The sequence below is a fragment of the Myotis yumanensis genome, unplaced genomic scaffold, assembly GCF_028538775.1.
Source record: "Myotis yumanensis isolate MYYU_CA2020_CCGP unplaced genomic scaffold, mMyoYum1.0.hap1 SCAF_2, whole genome shotgun sequence".
Taxonomy (NCBI): Eukaryota; Metazoa; Chordata; class Mammalia; order Chiroptera; family Vespertilionidae; genus Myotis; species Myotis yumanensis.
Window position 1 is genome coordinate 159,080,336 of NW_027223753.1, and position 18,792 is coordinate 159,099,127.

Below are 18,792 nucleotides of genomic sequence, written 5' to 3' on the forward strand. Positions count from 1 at the left end.
GCAAATGAGAGCAAAGAGAAGATTCGCCAAACACCAAAGAGAGCCATGAGCAGAATTTAGGTTCCCAATCTTCAGACCAAGGTGCTTTCCACCTTACTCAGACCCTCTGTTCTTCCTGTTCCCTGGAAGAGCTGTGAAGTGGGAGTCAGCACAGTGTAACACAGCCAGAGCATGGACTTTGGGTCAGATAGACCTGACGCTGTTATAGTTGGCCTGTGACCTTAGGCAAATTACTTAATCTCCCTGATTCTCAGTTTCCTTATGTATAAATAGGCTTAATAAAACATACATACCTCATGAGATCAAGGACAATCTAGAAGATATGAGGATTATACAAATGAAAAGAGGAGAGGAGAGGAGAGGAGAGGAGAGGAGAGGAGAGGAGAGGAGAGGAGAAGAGCCCCAGCAAACCTGTAATTAGAGTGGGGTTAAGAGTGATGAGGGAGGATTAGTAGTGAGAGAATTGGAACAGGAAGTCATCATGGAGTAATAGGGGTGGGTGTCGATTTTCATATGACTCTCAAACCAGAAGTCCCTGCACACCCTGATGAAAGCCACAAATGCTCCTACAATCATTGCTACATCAGCATCACATGAAGAAGCCTTTCAGCATCTCAGCCCAGGGGACTTTTCCATCTTTACTATCTGAGGCCAAAGCCATCTTTCTAAGACCTTCCTTACCTCCCCTTTGTAAGATTATTTCCAGACATTGCCCAAATCTCTACTCCTCTGTTGATATTTAGCAAGAGCTCTGTTCTTGCTAAATAGAACATAAAATTCTAAGCAGTCAGGTTGAGATAAAAAGGGGGGAGGGGGGCAGGGATCCCTAGCCAAGATTTTGAAAGACATCCATTTTAGAGGGCACTCATACAGAAGATGGTTTGTGGGGGAGATGAGTGTGTATATCAGAGGCAGGAAAATCAGTTAGGAAACTGGCACAAGCATGACATTTCTAAGAAGCCGAACTAGGCAAAGCCTCCTGACATTTCCAGAGTGGATCCTGGTGCCTGTGCTCATTAGACCAGGGCATGGCCGAGTAGACTCCACTACAGAAGTGAATCCAAATGACAGGGAAATGGAACCTTAAGGGAGTTGCTCTACTAGAGGTAGATCACAGGAGTTCTCTGTACTCAGTCTGAATGAGAGGAAAGAAATCCTAAAATACAAAGTTGGAAAGGCTAGATGATCCGCCATAGCTAGAAGACTAAAAATAGTATTATACATCAGTCTTTGATTTAGTCACCAAGGTGAAAAGGTCCTTTTCTATATCACAGACCCAGCATGAGTTAGGGCAAAGGTTAATTTCAGATATGAGAGACAATAGACACAGAACGAAAAGCAAGGGCTATTTGCTTCCAGATCCCTGACTATCAAATAATTAATTTGATACGAATTTCTTAAATTCGTATTGGCAACCCAAAGCATATATGTGAAGTTTAAAATGTGCCAGGGTATGATTACCTTGCTGACTGGTAGCACAAACTACCAGTTATATGCTGTTTCCACCAGTCCACCTGCCACTTTTTAACTGTACACATCACGTATTTGCCCTCAGGCTTCAGACCTCACAACCTCTGTAAGAACAAGTGAGCTGTGTCCACTTGATGGGAAAACATCATCTATTCCATTTTTAAAAAGCTGATCCAAACAATCAAATCAGTCCTCTTTTTTTAGGATTTACTAATATTTTCTCTAGTTTTAAATTTATTTATTGAATTCTTTTAGTGTGTCAGAGTTTGAGACTCTATCAATTTAAAAAAAAAGAAAAGGATTGCTTTTCAAACATTAAAAATAAATCTGTTTCTGTGTCCAAACCAGCCATGCATATTATTAACATGTATGAATGTTCTCAGGGTTTAAACAGTCTTGGATAAAAAAAAAAAAAAGTACTGTAGCAAGACTTAGAGAAACAAGATGGCAGATCAATGAGAATTTTAAAAACTTTCATTCTCTCAAAGTAATTGCTTATATCCAGAACTTACTAGCAATGGTTTATTTGTAGCAGAAAATATCAGTGAAACATGAAGAACATCTTACATTAGGGTATGAAGCATTGGAAACAACTTTCAAATCTTCCCAAACCTATGTAAGGAAGAGATGTTTCTGCATCATCATCTTCATCTCTATTTCTTGAGCCCACCATGTGCCAGGAACTATGTTAAACAGTTTACGTGTATTATCTTGGGAAGAAGGGAAAAGTTTGCATCATCTTTTAGAAGTTTAGTAACTTTTAGGAGAACCAAAAAGAAAGCATACTGAAGTAAGATAGTATGAGAATATAGAGAAGATAAAAGAATTATGAGAGCAGTAGATTAGTGACCTACCATTTTTGTTGTATTGGGGCAGGATGATGAAATGTGAACCCAAATTGTCCTACACTAAGGCTCTGGTATAAGTGATCATGAGGAAAGAAGTGATGGGGAAGAACTGGCAATACTCAGAAATAATTTATCCTAAAGAAAGAGAGAACCCAGGTTTGGATGTTTGATTCAGGAATCATGGGACTATTATTAAACGGAGTAAGTAGATTTTGAGGAAACCAGAATATCTGTCACTCAGCTTATTGTCTAATTCACATTGAACCCAAAGATGGAGGCAGTCCTAAGAAAGTAGATCCAAGAGATGGATCATAGTGAGGTCAGGCAGGCCCCTCCAGCCATCCTTGAAACAAATCTACTCCTGGGCTCTTCAGTTATGTGAGCCAATAAGTCATTTTTCTCTCTCTCCCTCTCCTCTCCTCACATCCCTTTTTATTCCTAGAGTTGATTTTATTCCTTAAGTCAGACTTTCTGTTCAAGACAACAAAATGTTCTGAATTGATAAATTACAGCAGTGGTTCTCAACCTTCCTAATGCCATGTCCCTTTAATACAGTTCCTCATGTTGTGGTGACCACCAATTTCATTGTTACAAATTGAACATAATTAAAGCATAGTGATTAATCACAAAAACAATATGTAATCATATATGTGTTTTCCGACGGTCTTAGGCGACCCCTGTGAAAGGGTGGTTCGACCCCCAAAGGGGTCGCGACCCCCAGGTTGAGAACCGCTGCATTACAGAATGGGAAAGCCTTGGCCCGGCTGAGACTAAAGGCACAATCAGTATTTTCAGGCCACTCTCTTTCTCTCTTCAACTTTATTTTGGCTCAGATTTTTTGCCTGCTGATATCCTCTCCTATTATAAGCAGGTTCCTTCAATGCAGCCAGGAAAGGTGGCCACAAGCAGCTCCAGCTTATGTTGTCCAGAGTATCTTCTCTGTTGGATCCAGCAGAATGTCCTTAAGAGGATGCTGATTGGGCTTGTTTAAGTCACAAGTTTATCCCAGAAGCTATGACCATGACTAGGGATTTTGGAACTTATTCTCTCTTGCTCCCTCCCCCAAATCCTAGGTGAATGGAATCAAACCGAACTTAAATACATGGAACGGAGGAAAGGTGGTGTAATGGTTGTTGCTGGTGTCCCACCCAGGACCCCTTTACCTGGCCAATGCACCTCTTCCCCAGGTGCTGTGAATGTTGACTGATAACCCACAGCTTCCCTCTCTCTGAGATTTGCCCTTACTCATACAGGAACCTCCTCCCCTAATTCTATCTTCGTTTAAAAGTTGGTTTTATCATCGATGGATACTTAAGTTATTTCCTTGTCTTAGCAATTGTAAATAACTCTGCAGTAAACATGAGGGTGCATATATGTTTTCAGATTAGTATTTTAGTCTTCTTTGTGTAGATATTCAGAAGTTGAATTGCTGGATCATGTGATGGTTCTATGTTAATTTTTTTAGGAACCCCCATACTGTTTTCCATATTGGCTGCACCAAACTGCATTTCCACCAATAGTGCATAAGGGTTCCCTTTTCTCCACTTTCTCACTGAGACTTATTATTTCTTGTCTTTTTTGTAATAGCCTTTCTAACTATTGTGAGGTTTTTGGTTTTTTTTAAATTTCAAGAAAAACCATTTTAAATATAGCATTACATGCAATAAACATTAAATATTTATGGAGAGTATGTTTTAGGTTTGTGAAATATGCTGTTGGTATTTAAATGGAAATTGCATTGAATCTAGAGATTGCTTTGGGTAGTATGGACATTTTAATGATGTTGATTCTACCAATCCATGAACACAGTATATTCTTCCATTGGTTTATGCCTTCCTCTATCTCTTTTTTCTTTTTCTTTTTTTTTTGCAGTAAATAACATTTTATTTTATTTTTAATTTTGTTTTATTGCTTAGAGTATTAAAAAGAGTATCACATATGTCTCCTTTTTTTCCCCCTTGACCTTCCCCTGGAATCCCCTACCCACCAGTGTCTTGTGTCCATTGGTTATGCTTATATGCATGCATACAAGTCCTTCAGTTGATCTCTTACCCCCCTCCCAACCCTCTCCGTCCTTCCCGCTGTAGTTTGACAGTCTGTTCAATGCTGCTCTGCCTCTGTATCTATTTGTGTTCATCAGTTTATAATGGTCTTTATTATCCATAAATGAGTGAGATCATCTGGTATTTTTCTTTCATTGACTGGCTTATTTCACTTAGCATAATGCTCTCCAGTTCCATCCATGCTGTTGCAAATGGTAAGAATTCCTTCTTTTTTACAGTAGCATAGTATTCCATTGTGTAGATGTACCACAGTTTTCTAATCCATTCATCTGCTGATGAGCACTTAGGCTGTTTCCAAATGTTACCTATGGTAAATTGTGCTGCTATGAACAGATGGGATGCATATATCCTTTCTGATTGATGTTTCTGCTTTCCATTTTTAACTTTTTGAGGAAACTCCATACTGTCTTCCATAGTAGCTGCACCAGTCTCCATTCCCACCAGCAGTGCATGAGTGTTCCTTTTTCTCTGCCTCCTCTCCAGACATAAACAGATGGAAGAACATACCATGTTCTTGGATTGGTAGAATTAACATCATTAAAATGTCCATACTACCCAAAGCAGTCTAGAAATTCAACGCACTCCCTATTAAAATACCAACAGCATATTTCACAGACCTAGAATGAACTCTCCAAAAATTCATCTGGAATAAAAAAAAAGACCCTGAATAGCTGCAGTGATCCTGAGAAAGAAGAACAAAGTAGGTGGGATCTCAATTGCAGATATCAAGCTCTATTACAAAGCCACTGTTCTCAAAACTGCTTGGTACTGGCATAAGAACAAACATATAGATCAATGCAATAGAATATAGAGCCCAGAAATCGACCCGAACCAACATGCTCAATTAATATTTGACAAAGGAGGCAAGAACATACAGTGGAGTCAAGACAGTCTCTTCAATAAATGGTATTGGAAAAATTGGACAGATACATGCAAAAAAATGAAACTAGATCACTAACTTACACCATACACAAAAATAAACTCAAAATGTAAGACAGGAAACCATAAAAATACTAGAGGAATCCAAAGGCAACAAAATCTCAGACATATGCCAAAGCAATATCTTCACCAATACAGCTCCTAGGGCATTGGAAACTAAGGAGAAAATAAACAAATGGGACTACATCAAAATGAAAAGCTTCTGCACAGCAAAAGAAACCATCAACAAAACAACAAGAAAGCCCACTGCATGGGAGAACATATTTGCCAATGTTATCAGTGATAAGGGTTTAATCTCCAACATTTATAGGGAACTCATACAACTTAACAAAAGGAAGATAAACAATCCAATCAAAAAATGGGCAAAGGACCTAAATAGACACCTTTCAAAAGAGGACATTCAGAAAGCCAAGAGACATATGAAAACGTGCTCAAAATCACTAATCATCCGAGAGATGCAAATCAAAATGACAATGAGGTACCATCTTACACCTGTCAGAATGTCTATCATCAACATATCTCTTTTTTCAATGTCCTGTAGCTTTCCGAGTACAGGTCTTTTACCTCCTTAGTTAAGTTTATTCCTAGGTATCTCAATTTTTTTGGTGCAATGGTAAATGGGATTGTTTTTTTAGTTTCTCTTTCTGTGAGTTCATTATTGGTGTATAAGAAGGCCGTAGATTTCAGGGCGTTAATTTTGTATCCTGCTACATTGCCAAATTCATTTATTAAGTCTAATAGTTTTTGGATGGAGTCTTTGGGGTTTTCTATGTACAATATTATATCATCTGCAAATAAGGACAGTTTTACTTCTGCTTTTCCAATTTGGATGCCTTTTATTTCTTCTTCTTGTCTAATTGCAATGGCTAATACTTCCGGTACTATGTCGAACAGGAGTGGTAAAACTGGGCATCCCTGTCTTGTTTCTGTTCTTAGGGAAAACGGTTTTAGTTTTTGCCCATTAAGAATGATGTTGGCTGTAGGTTTGTCATATTTGGCCTTTATCATGTTGAGATATGCTCTCTCTATTCCCACCTTGCTGAGGGTTTTTATCAAAAATGGGTGTTGGATTTTGTTGAATGCTTTCTCTGTGTCTATTGATATGATCATGTGATTTTTGCCTTTCAATTTTTTATGTGATGTATCACATTTATTGATTTGCTAATATTGTACCAGCCTTGCATCCCTGGAATAAATCCCACTTGATCATGGTGTATGATCTTTTAAATATATTGCTGGATGCAATTTGCTAAGATTTTGTTGAGGATTTTAGCATCTATGTTCATCATGAATATTGGCCTGTAATTCTCTTTCTTTGCAGTATCTTTATCTGGTTTTAAAATTAGGATAATGCTGGCCTCATAAAAAGAGTTTGGAAGTGTTCTTTCCTCTTGGATTTTTGAAATAGTTTGAGGAGTATAGGTGTTAGTTCTTTGAATGTTTGGTAAAACTCCCCTGTGAAGCCATCCAGACCTGGGCTTTTGTTTGGTGGGAGTTGTTTTTTTTTATTACTGCTTCTATTTCATCGGTTGTTATTGGCTTATTCACGTTTTTTGATTCTTCCTGATTCAGTCTTGGGAGATTGTATTTTTCTAAGAATTTGTCTATTTCATCTACATCGTCCAGCTTCTTGGCATATAGTTGTTCATAGTATATTCTTACAATCCTTTGTATTTCTGTGGTGTCAGTGGTTACTTCTCCACTTTTGTTTCTGATTTCTTTATTTGGGTCCTCTCTCTTTGTTTCTTGATTAATTTGGCTAATGGTTTATCAATTTTGTTTATCCTTTCAAATAACCAACTCTTGGTTTCATTGATATTTTTGTATTGTTTTTTTAGTCTCTATGTTATTTATTTCTGCTCTAATCTTTATTATTTCCTTCCTTCTACTTACTCTGGGCTCTTCTTGTTGTTATCTTTCTAGTTCTTTAAGTTGTAGGGTTAAACAGTTTATTGCTGAATTTTCTTGTTTTTTGAGGCATGCCTGTAGTACTATGAACTTCCCTCTCAGGACTGCTTTTGCTGTGTCCCAGAGATTTGGGGTTGTTGTGTGTTCATTTTCATTTGTTTCCAGGAAGTTTTTATTATTTCTTTCTCGATCTCATTGGTAACCCATTCATTGTATAATAACATGCTATTTAGCCTCCATTATTTGAATGTTTTTGGGTGTTTTTACTGTAGTTGATTTCTAATTTCACTCCACTATCATATGAGAAGATGCTTGATATGATTTCAATCTTCTTGAACTTGTAGAGACTTGCTTTGTGTCCTAACCTGTGGTCTATCTTTGTGAATGATCCATGTGCACTTGAGAAGAATGTATATTCTGCTGCGTTGGGATGAAATGTTCTATAAATGTCAATTAAATCCATCTGATTCAGTGTGTCCTTTAGAGTCTCTATGTCCTTGTTAAGTTTTTGTCTGGAAGATCTATCCAGTGAAGTCAGAGGGGTGTTAAAGTCCCCTGTTATGACTATATTGTTGTCAATCTCTCCATTAAAGTCCTCTAGAAGTTTTCATATATATTTAGATGCTCCTATATTGGGTGCATATATGTTTACCAGGGGTATATCCTCTTGTTGGATTGACCCCTTTAGTATTTTGTAGTGACCTTTGTTGTCTCTTGTGATGGCCTTCATTTTAAAGTCTATTTTGTCAAATATGAGTATTGCTACTCCAGCTTTTTTTTTCTTTTCCATTTGCATGGCAAATTTTTTTCATCCCTTCACTTTTATCATATGTGTGCCTTTTGTTTTGAGGTGGGTCTCTTGTAGACAGCATATAGTTGGGTCTTGTTTTTATAACCATTCAGCTACCCTACGCCTTTTGATTGGAGCATTTAGTCCATTTACATTTAGGGTTATTATTGATAGGTACTTATTTATAGCCATTTTAATTCTGTATGGCTAGGTTTCTCTCTCTGTTTCTTCTTCTCATTATAGCAATCTCTTTAATGCTGACTTACATTTCTTGTAATGCTGACTTGGTGGTGATATACTCCTTTAGCCTTTTTTTTTGTGTGGGAAGCTCTTTATTTGACCATCTATTTGAATGATAGCCTTACTGGATATAGTAATCTTGGTCTCAGATTCTTGTTTTCCATTACCTTGAGTACTTTATGCCATTCCCTCCTGGCCTGTAGAGTTTCTGGTGAGAAATCAGGTGTCAGCCTTATGGGAACTTCTTTGTAGGTAACAATTTTCTTTTCTCTCTCTCTTTTTTTTAATTCCACTTTGAGAATATACTATGATTTATTTTTTTAAAATATATTTTATTAATCTTTTACAGAGAGGAAAGGAAAGAGATAGAGAATTAGAAACATCAATGAGAGAGAAACATCGATCAGCTGCCTCCTGCACATCTCCTACTGGGGATGTGCCCGCAACCCAGGCACATGCCCTTGACCGGAATCAAACCTGGGACCCTTCAGTCCGCAGGCCGACGCTCTATCCACTGAGCCAAACCGGTTTAGGCAATTTTCTTTTCTCTTGCTGCCTTTAAGATTCTCTCTTTGTCTTTAATTTTTGGCATTTTAATTATGATGTGTCTGAGCATGGGCCTATTTGGGTTCTTCTTGTTTGGGGTTCTCTGTGCCTCCTGAACTTGTGTGATTTTATTCCTTTACCAGGTTAGGGAAGTTTTCTGCCATTATTTCTTCAAACACCTTCTCTATGCCTTTCACCCTTACTGCCTCTTCTGGCACACCTGCTATTCTAATATTGTTATGTTTCACATTGTCTCACAGCTTCCTTAAGCTGTCCTCCTGTTTTTTAATTATTTTTTCTTTTGGTTCTTTGATTGAGTGATATTTTCAACTCTGTCTTCTAATTCACTTATTTGATCCTCAGTTTCCCCGAATCTGCTATGTATTCCTTCCAATGTGTTCTTTATTTGTGTTACGTCATTCTTTATCTCATAGTTACTGTATCTTTTTTCATGATGTTGAGCATCTTTACCATCATTATTCTGAACTCTGTTTCAGATAAATTTCTTATCTCTGCTTCATTTACCTCTTCTTCTGGAAAATTCTCTAGTTCTTTCATTTGGGGATTGTTTGTTTTCTCATTTTGGCTTTCTATTTGGTTTTGTGACTATGTATTAGGATAGATTCTCCACACCTCTCAATCTCTAGTGCAGGACAGTGTTAAAGGCTGTTTCTGATTAATTAGATCAGGCAAAGACTCAAAGCCTCCAGAGATCTTCTCTTCCTACAGACTGACAGGATTCCACTTGACTTGCCCCTGGGCAATTGTCCTCAGGTGTGGTGAGAGGTTTTTTTCAACAGGGTGGGGCAGTTGCTTCTGCCTGGAAGCTAATTGTTATTTTTATTCTTTAAGTGGCCTCAGGGCAAGGTGTTTTCTAATAGGATGTGTCAATTGTCTTCCCCCCAGTCAAGACAAATGTCTATGTGTAAAAGATGTCTTCCGCTGTGTGAGGGAATGACTCAGCCCAGGAAACTTGGGATGTCTGCCTTCTGAGCTCTATGCCACAAGTCCCCAGTCCTGGCTTCTGCTCTCACAGCTCCAGTCCACTTCCCCCTTCCTCTGCCAGAGCACAAGGTGGATGGCTCCATGGGCAATTTTGTGCATTGGCCCTTTAAAAGGGTGCCTGAATTTTTAGCTGTTACTCTCTGGCAGACAGCACCCCACTGCTTTTCACAGCCAGATGTTATGTGGGTACCCGCCTCAGTTTTGGTGCTCTCTGCTGGGGAGCCCATATTGGGGATTAGATCCCAGAGTTCTCAGTGGCAACCCCCCACATCTGAGTATCTCTCCAGGACTTCAGTTGCTATCTGTGGGCGCCCCACCACCCTTTCACGCCTCCACCCTTCCTACCAATCTCTATGCAGTCTCCACTTTCGGTCCTCAGGTGTCAGGGTTCTCTCCTGTGAGTTTTCTGTTGGTTATTCAGGAAGTTTTTCTGTATTTTAGTTGTAATATCAGTTTGTTCCTGGGAGCATGTCTGTGCAGCATCCACTTCTGGTGTGAGGTTTTGATTGACTTTTCTCTAATGATTAATGATGTTGAACATCTTTTTATATACTTATTAGCTGTCTTTATGCCTTTTTTGGAAAAATTTATTTAGATTGTCTGCCCATTTTTAATCAGATTTTTTTTACTATTGAGTTGTATGAGTTATTTATATATTTTTGATGTTTTAGTACCTAATCAAATATATTATTTGAAAATATGTTCATTCAATTACTTTTTCATTTTATCAATGGTTTCCTTTGTTTTGCAGTTTCTTTATTTGATGTTGTCCCACTTATTTATTTGTTTGTTTGTTTGCTTGTTTGTTTTTGTTGCCTTTGCTTTTGGTGTCAAATCCAAAAAATTATTACTAAGACATACATCAAGAAACTCACCACCTGTGATTTCTTCTAGGAGTTTTATGCTTTTAGGTCTTACATTCAAGTTTTTTTTTTTTTTTTTTTTTTTTCTTTTTTTAATTAAATCTTTATTGTTCAGATTATTACATTAGTTACTCTTTTTTCCCACCATAACTCCCCTCCACCCAGTTCCAACCCCACCCTCTGCCCTCACTCCCCACCCACTGTCCTCATCCATAGGTGCACGATTGTTGTCTAATCTCTTCACTCACCCCCACACCCCTTTCTCCCCTCCCCCCCCAAGAATAGTCAGTCCATTCCCTTTCTATGTCCCTGATTCTATTACAATCACCAGTTCATCAGATTATTTATTCACTTGATTTTTAGATTCACTTGTTGATAGATGTGTATTTGTTGTTCATAATTTGTATCTTTACCTTTTTCTTCTTCTTCCTCTTCTTACAGGATACCTTTCAGCATTTCATATAATATTGGTTTGGTGGTGATGAACTCCTTTAGCTTTTTCTTATCTGTGAAGCTCTTTATCTGGCCTTCACTTCTGAATGATAGCTTTGCTGGATAAAGTAGTCTTGGTTGTAGGTTCTTGGTGTTCATCACTTTGAATATTTCTTGCCATTCCCTTCTGGCCTGTAAAGTTTCTGTTGAGAAATCAGCTGACAGTCGTATGGGTACTCCCTTGTAGGTAACTGATTTTCTTTCTCTTGCTGCTTTTAGGATTCTCTCTTTGTCTTTTGCTCTTGGCATTTTAATTATGATGTGTCTTGGTGTGGTCCTCTTTGGATTCCTTTTGTTTGGGGTTCTCTGCGCTTCCTGGACTTGGAAGTCTATTCCTTTCACCAGGTAGGGGAAGTTTTCTGTCATTATTTCTTCAAATAGGTTTTCAATATCTTGCTCTCTCTCATCTTCTGGCACCCCTATAATTCGGATGTTGGTACGCTTGAAGCTGTCCCAGAGGCTCCTTACACTATCTTCATATTTTCGGATTCTTTTTTCATTTTGCTTTTCCGGTTGGGTGTTTTTTGCTTCTTCGTATTTCAAATCTTTGACTTGATCCTTGCGACCCTCTGGTCTGCTGTTGGGAGTCTGTATAATATTCTTTATTTCAGTCAGTGTATGCTTAATTTCTAGTTGGTCCTTTATCACAACATCGAGGGTCTCATTAGATTTCTTGAGGATCTCACTACATTTATCGGCAGTCTTACCAGTCTTTTCGAGGGCTTCTAAACAGTTCTTTAAAGACCTTAAAATTGTGGTTTTGAACTCTATATCCAACAGTTTGCTTTCCTCCAATTCTGTCGTTTGTGTCCTGTTTCTTTGTCTCGGCATTTTTTTATGCTTCGCTGTGTCGATAGAGTGCCTTTCTGTGCTAAGTGTCCCAATTACCTAAGGTAGACACTCTTGGTGCACCCCCTTGTGGGCTTTGTGCACAGTCTTGTTGTGGTTAAGCCTTGATTGTTGTAGTTATCACTGTGAGGAATTGACCTCCAGGTCAATTGGCTGTGAGAATCAGCTGTGTCTGCGGTGGGAGAACTTCTGTGCTGGAGACACCCCTCTGGGGCTAGACTTGCTTCGATGGGGCTTTGGTGCTCACTGAGTCTGCCTCCTGAGTGTGTCTTTTATGGTTCCACGGAGCTTAAAGCTGGATGGTCCCACTCTGACCTCTGGGCTTCCTGGCTCCTGGATCTCTAGGGAGGTGCTAATCTAGCCTTTGCCTGAGGCTATCCAGCAAAAGCCTCCCTGCAGGGCTTGGGCGGGGCGGGTCCCACGGGATCAACAGGGCGGGGTTAGCAATTATGGCTGCTCTCAGTCTTGCCCTCAGAGGCTCTGCTTCTCAGTGTCCCAGTAGTCGCTGTAAGCCCCACAGAGAGAAAGCTGCCCTAGGGTTCTGAGCGATGCCAGACAGTCCCGCTTCTCCCGTATGAGTCTGGGTCCTTAGAGACTCGCCCGGAACTGGAGCTCAGAGCCTGAGACTCCCTCCCGATTGAAAACAACCGCGCCCTCAGCCTCCAGCCCGCTCCACATGCACTCCGAACCTTAGTATTTTACTTCAGCACTGCGCCTCCTCTGAGCCTCGGTATGCTCTTCTCTTTCCTCCTAGTTGTAGAACATCCACTCAGCCAGCTTTCCTGTGGTTCTGGATGATGTCCGTTCCGTCTTTTAGTTGTATTTTTGAAGTGGTTGTTCGAGGCAGCAAACTCCCGTGTTTACCTATGCCGCCATCTTGGTTGTCAATCTACATTCAAGTTTTTAATTCATACTGCTTGTATACCCATGAAACTGCTGCCAAAACCAAGATTCAGAACATTTCCTTCACTCCCAAAAGATTCAGCACTCCCTCTGCAGTCCATCCCTCTCTCCATCCTTGGCCCTCAGACAGCTATCAATCGTGTTTTGTCATTATAAATCATGGATTACGTAGATTAACTTATGGATAATAAATTTCCATAAATGAAAATCATAGAGTATGTATACTTTTTTGACTGGCTTCTTTCACTCAGCATAATTTTGAGAATTCACTTATTCTTGCCGAGCAATTTAATTTTTCCTAAGTTAGGGATGTTATGAAGAACTAGAGGCCTAATGCACAAAATTTATGCACTCGGGGCAGGGGGGCCCTCAGCCCGGCCTGTGCCCTCTCGCAGTCCAGGAGCCCTCAGGGGATGTCCAACTGATGGCTTAGGCCTCCGGGAGCAGGCCTAAGCCAGCAGTTGGACATCCCCCTTGCAGTCCAGGACCCCTCGCTCCTTACCACCCACCTGCTCACTGCTCCTTACAGCTGGGCTCACTGCTCCTTAGTGCTGCCGCAGAGGCTGGAGAGGCTCCTGCCACCATTGCTGCACTCGCCAGCCGTGAGCCCAGCTTCTGGCTGAGCGGTTCTCCCCCTGTGGGAGCGCACTTACCACCAGGGGGCAGCTCCTGCATGAAGCATCTGCCCCCTGGTGGTCAGTGTGTGTCATAGCAACTGGTCATTCCACCGTTGAGTCAATTTGCATATTAGCCTTTTATTAAATAGCATACTATTGTTAACATTTGTTTAAAAAGAAATAACAGGCCAATAAATGGGGGCTATAAAAATGGAGTCATTTACCCCCATGTTAGCAAACCAAAACTTAACTGCAACCTCTCCCAGGAATGTGAACTTTAAACAATTAATCTGAAATTTCCCAATTAGCACCAGTAAGGTAATTTGCATAATAATACCCTACCATTCTCTTTACCCTCCTCCCCTTAAAAAAGATGACCTGGCCCCAAACCAACCTTTCTTTGGTTTTTCAAATAATTCCCATGCCCCACCCTCTTTCTTCTTATGAAAACCTTCCATTTTGTACCATTCCTTGGAATACCCTTCTAGTTGCTAGATGGGGTGCTGCCTGATTCATGAATCACTTAATAAAGCCAATTAGATCTTTAAATTTACTTGGTTAAATTTTGTTTTATGACAGATTTGGGGGCAGTGATGCAATCAAAGGAGATTTCCAGTGGCATCAGGGAAGAGAAACATGAGTGTGGTACCCAGGAACCCTTTTGAGTTCACTGTCTTTCCCACCATTTCCGGGGCTGTCTGTAAGTTCCTCTCAGTTTTGAGCTCCACTCTCTTTGCATTTAAGCTTCCGATTTAATTGGCTTTCCCTTACTGGGTAGGTCTGCTTGAGCTGGCTAGGGCGTTCTCCCCAGAACCAAGCCCCTAGCCTTTCAGACCACAATTGCCAGGACTCAGTAACATCGCTTGGTTAGTGGCAATATACTAGTAGTGGAAAACTCTGGCCCTTGATTCTGCTCCCAGATTCCACGTTGGGAACTGTTGGTGTGGTAGCAGTTGCAATTCTCTATTTGTTTGGAATTAGTCCACAGTCCCATTCCTATGATTTTCTGGTTCAATTCTTTCCCTAATCCATGGTTCCGTGGGAATTGTCTGTGGTGTCCACAGGGCCTTTTCTTGGCCAGGATGCAGTAATATCTCTTGGTTACTGCTGATATATTTAGGTGCACAAATTTGTTTGTCTTTTTTTCTACAGGTAAAGGTTAAGGGAAATGGGATCCTTTGTATCCAAAAATTTGACAACTATAGTCCCCAAAACTGCAGATATTTAGCAAAATGGCCAAGTATTAACAATGGTCATCATAGGGAATGGTCCAATTAGACAAAAATGTTCACTTAAGAAATGCACTTGAGAGCAAAGGATGCCAGTTAAACATAAAGAAATGGAATGGCTACCTTAATTGATATGCAGAAACTTACAAAAGCCTTTATACTCCAAAGTGCCTTCATTGAAAGATTCATTGCAAAATGCTAATAATAAAAAATTAAAGCTACGAAAGGTATCTAAAACAACACCTTAGGCCTCCACATTATACTCTCCTCAGTATCAAAACACTGGCCCAGAAATTGATGTCTTAATTGTAATCAACTGGAACACTGGAGAAGAAATTTTCCTCAAGATCCTTTGCAAATTATCCAAGGCCTTCACACCTACCTTCAAAGGAGGGCCACATAGGAGCCCCTCTTAAAATTGATGGGACTCTTGAGAGATTTTCTAGAAAACTGCTATGCTATTCTCTTAAACAGCAAACAGGAAACAGAAATATTTACTGTTTGTCTTAACTAAAACCTGACAAGATATTTGAAAGGAATTAATAACCTTTGATCACAAATTTGGTCAAATTGGAAGCTGATATTCAGAGCCTGGTAGGAATTTTTTTTTAACACCTTGTCCCTATGCTAAAACTAGAAAAGAACCATTCCAACAGTAAGTGGATGAGTGGGTCATTGCTTTGATATTATTCAGGCTGCAATCCAGTTCTTGGGGAACTGAAAACAACTATCTTTGTCTTGCAAATCTCTGTAGGGCCAGAAATGTGGCTCTAGTGGTTCAAAGTTGACCTGCCAAAAATGATCCCTCATTGCCAGACTTTTGCCATCCTAATGCTCTTATGACATGGTAACAGTGTGCTCCAGAAGTAGAGTATTAAGATGGGTAAACAATGTCTGTAAATTAAATGAACAGTCAGGGCTTTGGGATACAACCATCTGCTGATCCCTTGTTGCCCATGCTAGTATGATCAGCTACTGTACATCTTTAATGTCTTCTAATACAAGTCTATTGTCAACAGGTTAAAGAAGACTTACCAGATCCCAATTCAAAGATTCCTGTTCATTACAGTCTAGAACCTGGTATTCCAGAAGCATCATGAGAGGAAGACAGCCCATGAGCCCCATTAGAAAGGACCTTTCCAAGTGCTACTGCTACAAAACTGAGCTGTGGGTGTGCATCAGGCTCTACCTGACATCTGGTCCTGTATAGACGCTGGAGACCTCCAAATCAAACTGATGAGGAAGAGAAGGAGCTGACATCAATTAGAGTGCTTCTGTTCAAGACAAAGGGTCAAGACTTCCCACTTCAATAAATTTGGAACATTTTCGTCTTCTTTTACTTTCCTTTACTCCAGCATTGGCCTGGAAAGCTAACCATCATGCATCTCGCAGGCCATTACTAAGAGGATGACCTTTCAGATTGCTGGATTGTTATCAAAGATTCCAATTTATACATAATTAACAAGCTAAGATTTTCCTCTACCTATTAAGAGTCCTCAACAGCAGCACCCATTTTTACAAGGCATATAGGATGACTCTTTGTTTCAGGCTAGGAGATTCTCTTCCCATATGCATTAAAAATCTAACTGACCCCTGGTTTGAACAGGTATATGCAGAAATTCCTGAAAAATGAGTCTGCTCACAGTTCTGCCATAGCACACAGCCAGGCAATGCCTCTTAGATTATCTAACTGTAACCCTAACTTCACAAATGAACTGGGATTCCTCATTGGTCAACTTCTCTGAATCTACATTGTTGAGTTAGAAAGTACTTACAGGAGGCTTCACTTTAAATTTTAAAAGGACCTTTGGCAGGTCCCTACTTCTCTGGTTTAGGAATAAATACAAATGAGGCAGAAATCTGCTGTGAAAGCAATAGCTACCCCTCACCCCCCATCCCAATCTTTACATTCTCTAGCCAAAGTTGTTCTTGATAATAGAATAACCTTCTATTATACTTTTGCTGAGCGAGGAGGTGTCTGCTGTGGCCAACACTACCTGCTGTACCTGGTTCAGCACTCCTGGGGAAGTGTAAATGCATGTTCACAGCTGCTAACTACTCAGCAAATGACCTCCCTAGGACTGGAGTACCTGAGAGGGAAGAGAAAGTGACAGTCTTGAAAGCTGTGGGCCAGGGGTCACAGCCTGTGAGAGTTCCAAGATTCAGCACCATGTCATGACCTAGGAATACCACACAAAGCATCAGCAAAAGCTGCAAGAACTAGAAAGTGGTAGCTGAGAGTGGCACTAATGCCTTAATTTTTTGTCGCATCTCTCAGCTGTTTGATCAAAAGGGGGGAATTGTTAAAAATGAAAGAATAAGCCCAAAATGGAGTCATTTGCCCCCATGACAGCAAACCAAGACCTAATTGCCAGATCCTCCTCTAGGAATGTGAACTTCGAGCAGTTAATCAAAAGTATCCTGATTAGCACTAGTAAGATAATTTTCATGAGACCCCTGCCTCTCCCTTTCCCCTCAAATAAAAGATGACCTGGCCTGAAACAATCCTTTCTTTTATTTTGCAAAAGCTCCATTGCCCCACCCTCTTTCTGTCCATAAAACCTTTCCATTTTGTTCAACTCTTCATAGCGCCTTTCTATTTGCTGCCCAATTCTTATGTCATCTAATAAAGTCAATTGGGTCTTCAAATGTACTCACTTGAATTCTGTGGGTGGTTTTTTTTTTTTAACACATTCTTATACACATGTCCTGGTATACACGTACACTAGGATTTGTTTATGGGGTCGTGAGATATGCTTAGCTTCTGTTTTACTAAAGAAAGTCAAACTAATTTCCAAAGGAGCTTGTTCCAAATTAAACACCCACCAACATGTATGACAATTTCCACAGAAAAGTAAACTTATTCCTGCAGTATATAGAAATGACACATTTACCAGATCACTCACTTTATTAGTTTCCTAAAGTTGCTGTAGCAAATTTCCACAAACTCAATGATATATTGTAGTAAATACAATGAAAACGAAGAACAGGTGCTGTGAGAGAAAATGGGCATTGGAGCTTCATTGTGCCTGGCTCACCTCCAGGCCAGCTCTCATCATGTCTTGTTCTAATTGTCTGAACCCTGTGGTTTTTATGCCTTGGCCACCAATTCATCTTTTGTCCGACAGCATTTCTCTCTGAACCATCATCCCTAACATGGATAAACTCCAGGTTTGACTCCATTTCCCTCTCTCCTGGCCACCCTGCTGACTTAGCACAGGTATGAGTCATTCTTGCTCTGAGAAACAAAGTTCTGAGAAAAATGAGCCAACAAACCGGTGACAGAAAAATAAAACTCCTAACGCAAGGGATTTGGAGCATGTAGGGGTGGAAAAATCACTTTGGAATTATCAGATGAACCTGATCCAGATAAAATACTCCGTGCTCAGATGAACCAACAGATAGTGAAGTAAATAAAAGTACATTTGAGTACTGTTTGAAACGGTGGTGTGGAAATGCCTCCTGTACCTTGAGAAAGGCCCTCACAGTTATAATAGAAATCTTGTCACAAACCCAAACCTAAATGTATGGACTGGGACAAAATTAGAAGACAGAATATGCAGCTAATTAATCCAAATTTTCCCTATCATCATCGTCTGGAAAATAAACCATTATATCCTCCAGGTCCAGGATCTCAGAAGTCCTAAAATGACAGGGAAGGACATTCTAGTGTCTTCCTCAAGCTCAGGGCCTGCCATTGACTAGTACAATCAATCTCTGCTCTATCAGCTGCATGATCTTAGGGAGGTTTTTTTCTAACCTTATTTTGCTTCAGTTTCTTCATGTATATAATGTGTAATAATAATGGGCTACTCATCGATTTTTTGCTGCTAAATATGATAGGCATTATAACTTTATAATATATAATTTTTCAGTACCCCGTTCAGTGCTGAGCACATATTCGGTGGCCAATAAATATTTTATTGTTTGAATTAGCTTTTATTATTGGGGCCTCTCTCAAATACAGAGGCTGCATGTTTGAGAAAATGTGGAGGTGGTCTCTGCCGCCCTACAGAGGCTTTCAGGGGCC

At 39.9% G+C, this 18,792-nt stretch overlaps 1 protein-coding gene across 3 annotated transcripts in view; it reads left to right on the top strand.

The window, feature by feature from the left end:
* Positions 1–17,415, top strand: part of CD86 (CD86 molecule) — a 95,296-nt gene extending 77,881 nt beyond the window's left edge. For 2 of the 3 annotated variants that reach the window (XM_070406308.1, XM_070406309.1), the window contains one exon: positions 15,782–17,415. Coding sequence is in view for 2 of the 3 variants with exons in the window: in XM_070406309.1 (XP_070262410.1) it covers positions 15,782–15,786 (5 nt within the window). In the remaining variant the exon portion in view is untranslated. Of the gene's footprint in view, positions 1–14,112; positions 14,234–15,781 lie in introns of all 3 variants that reach the window. The other variant, XM_070406305.1, reaches the window with a different exon arrangement.
* Positions 17,416–18,792: the final 1,377 nt, after the last annotated feature.